Genomic DNA, 7,009 nt, shown 5'->3' with positions numbered 1-7,009 from the left:
GGGGCTAGGGAAGGTCGCCCCGCGCTCCCGCCTGCCCCGGGCAGCGCCGCTCGGGCCTCGGGCGTCAGGTTGTACCGGTCACAGCATCAGCGAGGCTGGGGGAGACCTCTAATGTATGAAAACATCCTGAGCGCCGGGTGAGCCTGGTGAGAGGGCTCGGCCTGAAAGTGCTTTCCGCCATCCAATCAACTATAAATCGTCACCTTTTGCTACTTCATATTGGGAGGTCTGTGGCATCGTTTTACTTGTGAGGAGAAATAAAAAGAGGCACTGTCTTCTAAAAGCAAAGAAATTTGCCCCTTTATCCTGTGCAAAAGACAAGACAGACCTGTGCTGTACCAGAGAGAGAAGGTGGGGGAAGATTCAAAGCAGCTTTTATAAATTACATTGTGAAACAGGTGAGAACTGCAGACTCCACAGCAGGTTAAGGGCAGCAGAAGTGCTGTCTGCTTCAAGCTGCCACGAGTGTTCAAAGCATTGCAGTGTGTACTGCCCAGCAGTGTCAGAGCTAGGGAGGGAAGTAGGCCCTGCAGTCAGGGAAGAACTTCTGTTAAGCTTCTCCTGACATTCTGGATAGCTTTGTTCTATGGATAACCGGAATGTAGAGAAGTTGAACAGTGATTTTGTTGCTGATGGACTAATGCATGTTCTTTCAAAATAAACAATATAATAACAGCAAACAACTTGTAGGCCACTGAATTACTGCTTTAGATGGTGCTCCCATGTTCATTTTACCTAAATCTTTTCTAAAACAGTTACTCATGAAGTAAATGTCTGCTAAAGCTGATGAAGAAATAATAAAAAGCTAACTATAACTTTTTGTTTTCCTTAAGAGCAACTCCTACCAGAGTTATCCAGCTTCCTGCAGCAAGTGACACTATTAACTACGATGTTAAGGCTTTTGGGTCCTCTCTGCCTGTTAAGGTTATGGAAGCCCTGAAGAAGGCTGAGGGTAAGTTGATTTTGTCTGTTATTTTTCTCATGAAAAGTGACAGATGAGAGAAGTGTTAACATGTTGGTGATGCCATCTAAATGCTGATTTTAGAGTGGAAACTGAAATGTCTGTGCCTTGCTTTGAATCCAACTTGGTTAACTATGTAACAGTAATTGTGCTAACACCCACATGGGTGTGAATGCATGGAAATATCCTCCAGGTGCTGTCTTAACCAATATATTGTAAAATCCAAGGTTATAAAGAAGGCCAATAATAGGGTTTTAGTCACTTTTGCTTATTGGTTCTTTCTCACCCTATTTTATTTGTTTTAATGCTGTTGTTTCCTAGAATGGATGCTTTATCTTTTACTTTATTTTTAATCAACATTTGTTATCACTTCTAAAAGCCCCAGTGATACAAACCCTTCCCTGAGGTCAATAAATTGGTCTCCTAAGCAATCTGTGCCCTGTGGATAAGTTTTCTTTTTATAGTAGATGTAAAAGGAACCAAATATGTATCTTGAATATAATCTTAATTATAAATTGTTGACCAGTTTACAAACCCATTATAATCTGCTGTAAATGGATGGAAATAGCTTCCAGGATTGCCTTGCTTTTCACTCTCAGAATGTGATAATTTGCAAGATAGATTTTTAAATGATACATAGTGCTTTGATATCTTAGTCAAATAGATGGAAATTCAACATGGAAACTAATTTAATAGAAAATATTTTTTACTTTCATATGAGAATGAAAGTTTATTGGTTTAAAGGTTACTCTGCAATGTTTTAAAAATCTTGAGTGCTTAAAAAAAAACTTACTTTTTATGTAGCTGATGACCAGCTGAGCGTTCAAGTGGATGAAAGTGGATGGGCCTGGCTAGTCCATAAAGAGAGGCTGATTATTTGGAAGATTGGTCAGTCTGCAGTATCTAAGGTAACTGAAAGGTCAAGATGGAAGAATGTCTGTGGATGTTCTAGTGGAACAAGTGTCCACTAGTGCTAGTGGAATGAGTTATGCAGTTGTGGGGATTTGGATTTTTTTAAAATGAGTTCTTGTATAAACTGGAATTTGTCTAGTTTCCCCCAAAGGCAGCATGGTTGGCCTGAAGTCGTGCTAACAACAGTGAATGAAACTCAAGCTCATAATTTTTATATTCCTCTCTTCAGTTTTAATTGTCACCTTATTACTAAGGTTAATTCTTTGTGTTTTGATAGGTGTGGCTCTTAGGCTAGATGGATCTTATTTTGATAGTTAAAAGCTAGTTGATATGTTACAGACTGGTTTAGATTATTCTGGGACTGAGTTTTGACTTATCAAAACAACCAAAAAAGATTAGCTTCAGAGGTGCTGAACATATGTTTCATCTAGATTTCTTGGGTCAAGAAATTGATTTTCCCCTCTGGACAGTGTTTCTTTCAGCATCATTTAAGTGAATAGCAGGTATGATCATAGAAAACCTGTAGCTACAAAATCAGTCTCTTTCAATTAGTGCAACATGTTAATTATACAGATCCTTCACTTAGAGTGGAGAGTCAGGTATATGCACTCTAGTACTTGTAAAGATTTTTCAAGGGATGAAAATTTTTCTGGTTCTTTAACTTTGGGGGTGTAGAGGAGGGAGGAGTGTTTCCCTTCTACTCTGTGGGTGCCTAGTGAGCTTTCTCAAGCAGTTCTGGTCTAATTTTGATTTGCTGCCTTGTTAGAATATTGTATTAAGGAATAGTCAAATAATCTCTGCCAGAAATAATAGTGTTGTGAGAAACATTCAGAAATAACTGAAGAGAACCAGTGATACTTGAAAATGTGCAAGTAAGTGTTTTTAAGCTGTTTGTTGGTTGTGACATTCTTTTGATTCCCTTACACAGTACCTGGGCTAGTGGAAATTTAATTTGTTAGCGGGATCAAAAATTCTGAAGACTTTATGGCACAGGAATAAGTTCTTCCAGTCTCATATTTGTTGTGGCATCTCTTCCTTTTTTCCAGTTATCTCTGTGCAAGGAACTGCAGCTGCCACCCAGTGACTTCCAGTGGAGTTCTAGTTTAGCAGCTATATCTTGTCTCAGTTCCTCAGGTGAAGCATCTTCTCTGCAGGTGATCAAATTTTAAATTTTAGTTTTTGAAAACACCTTTAGAGTAATTTTGGATACATCCTATTGTATCAAGTACTTACTTGAAAACTTCTGGTGGTGTTCTGTCTGTTCAAACAGTCAGGATTGATAGTTGGCAATAAATACATTTGAAATAAACAAAATTCTGCTAGTCCTTTCAAATTGCAGCATTTACGTGTTAGAGGATCAGATTAAATAATAGTTTTTCCAAAGGATTACTTGGCACGCTCTCATAACAAACAAAAATACACTAAACTAAGAGGCCTTGTACTGTCAAACACCAGGGCAATCAAATATGCAGCCTGAGCAAGTGCAGTTTAAATGCATTCTGGCTGAAAACATTGTTCAGCAGTGGATTATTCTGAGTCCACACCAGCACCCTCGCTTGGCGGATCTTTATAAGGAAGCTGACACTGGGAGCACAGATTTAATCTGTCTTGACTTACTGCTTGCCTAAGTGGCTTTTCCTAATGCCCTGTGCTAGTGGGTAAGTCAGTCAAGTTTTCTGAATGTGTGTCAGTGTGTCTGGTACTGTCATGCATGAAAAGAACCTCTCGTTTTCAGCTTGGGTGTAGATTTCATTTATTGTATGTAGTGCTCCAATAAAACTGGATAAGCAGTTGTCTTTGGAAGGAAGCAGCAGCACCGAACATGTGATAGGATCTTTTTTTTTGACTTGTTGTGTTATAATTCCAGATGATGAGAAGCAACCTTAGTGTCTTGTGATTAGCGCATAAAACTGATATGCTCTATGACTTAGTAATACCCAAAGAAGCTCAAGGGGAAGTAATACACCTAACCAAGATTATTTGGGATTTTTTTGTGTTTCATCTTTCTGCGGTTTGTGAGCTAGGCATGGATACTATGATTTTATAGAGGGAAATAGAAATATTACTGTTAGAAAATATTTCACCAAAAAGAAAAGTACTAAATAATGGGTAGGAATTACAAAGGACAGTACTTCCCATGGTGTTTTTTTAATTGTTACAATGTTTATTAGCCAGTTGCTTTCCTTTATGAAGGTCAATGTCCAGTCAAAAATTGGTTAGAAACCTCTGAAGAGCTCAATAACACTCTCAGCTACAGTTCTTCTATTGTTCTGTGCAGTTTGGGGTTTTTTTTTCAATACCCAGTGGATTAGGTACAATGCTTTCTATCTCAATCTACCACAACAGTCTCTTGCTTCATACTTTGAATTTGGTATCTGGGTGATTTCCTGAGTTTGAAGCCCTAATATTGGCACACTATAGGGTTATATCTTTATGAAGAAAAGAACCCCCATGTGATTTGATATTTCTCTTAATGACACTAGAGCAGTTTCTTTGTTAAATTATTGTCTGTATTTTAAGTCTTCCATAGTAGCTTGTAATTCTTGGCACCTGAAATTCGCCACAGACTCTTTTCTTTCTTGCAACTGTAAGTTTTATTTGCATTTCAGTATCAGACCCTGAATTATCAGTAGCAAGAGCCAGTAGAAAACACTCCTGTTGGCAAAATAGGCGAGTAGAACATTCCCTGCACAAACTAAGTTATGCTGCAGAATTGTTCTGCAGTTTAGTCCCAGGTTTGTCAGTTTGCATCCACATGTATTTAATACTTTTTTGTGTGTTTGTCACCCACAAGCTTGATATGTAAATTAACATGTTTTAGTTAAATCTGCAGTCTGGTTATTGTTATCTTGTATGTTCTTCTAATTATGTTTTCCCTTCAAGTCTCTGGCAATAATGGTTGCTACCAGTGAAGGTTCTGTGCGCTACTGGCCCAATCTTGCACATGAAGGTTCCTATACAGACACTTTCACAGACTTTGGAGGCTCTCTGTGCAGTTTTCTGACAGCAGTGAAGGTACAGTACAGTGTGATTTATATTAAAATATTGGGTTTATTTCTAGTCTAAAAATGAAAAAGTGCACTCCATTTTATTGGTCCTAAATCTGCAGTAAATGTCATGAAGCAAATTATCAAACATTCTGAGGAGTAACGTGAGAGGTCATTGATGAGTGTGGATCTTAAGTAGCAGATGTGACTGGTAGTCATAAAGAAAGTTAAAGCTGGGGAAAGGTGCAGGATTCAACCACAAGGTTAGCAGGATTGGTTTGGTGCCCCAGCCTATGAGGTGAGTAAGAATTACTACTGTGATTGCTTCCAGTGGTGGGAATTCTGTTGTCACAAAACCAGAGAACTGCTTCATCAGAATCCACAGGTCACACACTCAGTGTCTTTGTGTTCTGCTCACTGGTGACCGAATTGGAAAGATTTTTGTATAAAGATGATGAACAAGTATGTTATGAACAGTTCTTAGAAATTGTGTTTTCTGCTGTTGATGTGCCTAAATGGGGAAAACGCTTAAAATGGAATATACAAAAAAATTCTGTGTGTTACAATATGTGTTACCTTCTGAACTAGTTATTATCAGTTAAATTACATTTTATCTCATGAGTTTTTCAACATCTGCTGTTGATACTCTGTCGTGGTTTAACCCCAGCAGCAGCCAAGAACCACGCAGCTTCTCACTCACTCCCCCACCAACGGGATGGGGGAGCGAATCAGAAGGGTAAAGGCTACAAAAACTCCTGAGTTGAGATAAAGACAGTTTAATAGAGAAAGCAAAAGCTGCACTCAAGCATAGCAAAACAAGGAATTAATTCACTGCTTCCCGAAGACAGGAGGTGTTTAGCCATCTCCAGGAGAGCAGGGCCCATCACGCGTAACGGTTCCTTGGGAAGACAGACGCCATCACTCCAGATGTCCCCCCTTCCTCCTTCTTCCTCCCACCTTATATACTGAGCATGATGTCCTATGGTATGGAATATCCCTTTGGTCAGTTTGGGTCACCTGTCCCAGCTGTGTCTCCTCCCAGTCTCCCATGCACCCCCAACTTCCTTGCCAGTGTGGCAGTACAGAAAGCAGCAAAGGCCTTGGCTCTGTGTAAGCTCTGCTCAGCAATAACAAAAACATCTCTGCCTTATCAACTCTGTGTTCTGCACAAAACCCAAACATAGCCTTATACTAACCTCTGTGAAGAAAGTTAACTCTACTTCAGCTCAAACCAGCACATATTCTGTATTATAAATACTGTTTTATGGTACCAGCACATTATAAACATTTGTAAACCTAATCAGAAGACAGTGGTCTTAATGACAAATTTCTTAAGAGTTTCAAGATGTTAAGAAATGCTAATATGTATTAACCCTGTTAGAGCTGAATTGTCCCCAGGTTTCAGGCATCAAGATGGGGAAAGCAAAGTCTTACCACACCTGTAGTTGGACTACTGGCATCAGTGTGAATTCAGAGGGAAATGCTTTCATTCATCAATCAGTATTCTAAAGCTGCATTTTACATATGACAACTGTATTTAATTAGTCAACTGAATTAGGGCAGATTTGACCTTTAACATAATTTTTATGTAGTTCGATGCTGAAAATTATGCCAGTTTTTAAAGATTCTATTTAAATTTTGTTCTGTGAATATTTCCTGTACAGGTAAACAGTTCATTCTGTGAGCAGCTTCCAGGCCTTTAACATTTGAAGGCTTTTGAATTTTTGTACATTCAGTGGGCTTTGTTTGTTCCCTGTGTCATAAAAAGCTTCGATCACTGTTGAATTGAAAGCACCTTTTTTTCATGCCTTGGTGTGGGGGAAATGAAGGCTACATCTATGTGGGCAAGTAGTGGAAGGTCATAGTTGAGAATTCATCAAGTGAAAAGGTTGGTGCTGAGGCAATGCCACTATCTACAGAAGTCATTTCAGAGGGGGTTATTACTTTAGACTTGTTCCAGCCTCTCTGCATGACACAAGTGGCTGTTAGTGGTCAGAGCCCATCTTCCAGTTTAGTTTCAAAGGATGTACAGCTGGAACACTTGGACTGCTCTGTGATGTGATGTGAGCCTGCATGTAGTATATGGAGGTTCACAATAGGTCACTTCGAAAACAGATCCCCAGTTCTAATTAAGTGCTAATATGAATGC

The 7,009-nt window shown here is 39.1% G+C and overlaps 1 protein-coding gene across 1 annotated transcript in view; it reads left to right on the top strand.

Moving 5' to 3' along the window:
• The first annotated feature begins 843 nt into the window (after positions 1 to 843).
• NUP133 (nucleoporin 133kDa) overlaps positions 844 to 7,009 on the top strand; it is a 30,112-nt gene continuing 23,946 nt past the window's right edge. Inside the window, exons 1-4 of the mRNA XM_009081822.1 lie at positions 844 to 952; positions 1,766 to 1,869; positions 2,920 to 3,027; positions 4,757 to 4,888. Of these exons, the coding sequence (XP_009080070.1) occupies positions 928 to 952; positions 1,766 to 1,869; positions 2,920 to 3,027; positions 4,757 to 4,888 (369 nt within the window). The 5' untranslated portion in view covers positions 844 to 927. The remainder of the gene's footprint in view (positions 953 to 1,765; positions 1,870 to 2,919; positions 3,028 to 4,756; positions 4,889 to 7,009) is intronic.

The sequence above is a fragment of the Acanthisitta chloris genome, unplaced genomic scaffold (assembly GCF_000695815.1).
Source record: "Acanthisitta chloris isolate BGI_N310 unplaced genomic scaffold, ASM69581v1 scaffold42919, whole genome shotgun sequence".
Lineage (NCBI taxonomy): Eukaryota > Metazoa > Chordata > Aves > Passeriformes > Acanthisittidae > Acanthisitta > Acanthisitta chloris.
This window is presented reverse-complemented; position numbering and strand designations above follow the sequence as displayed.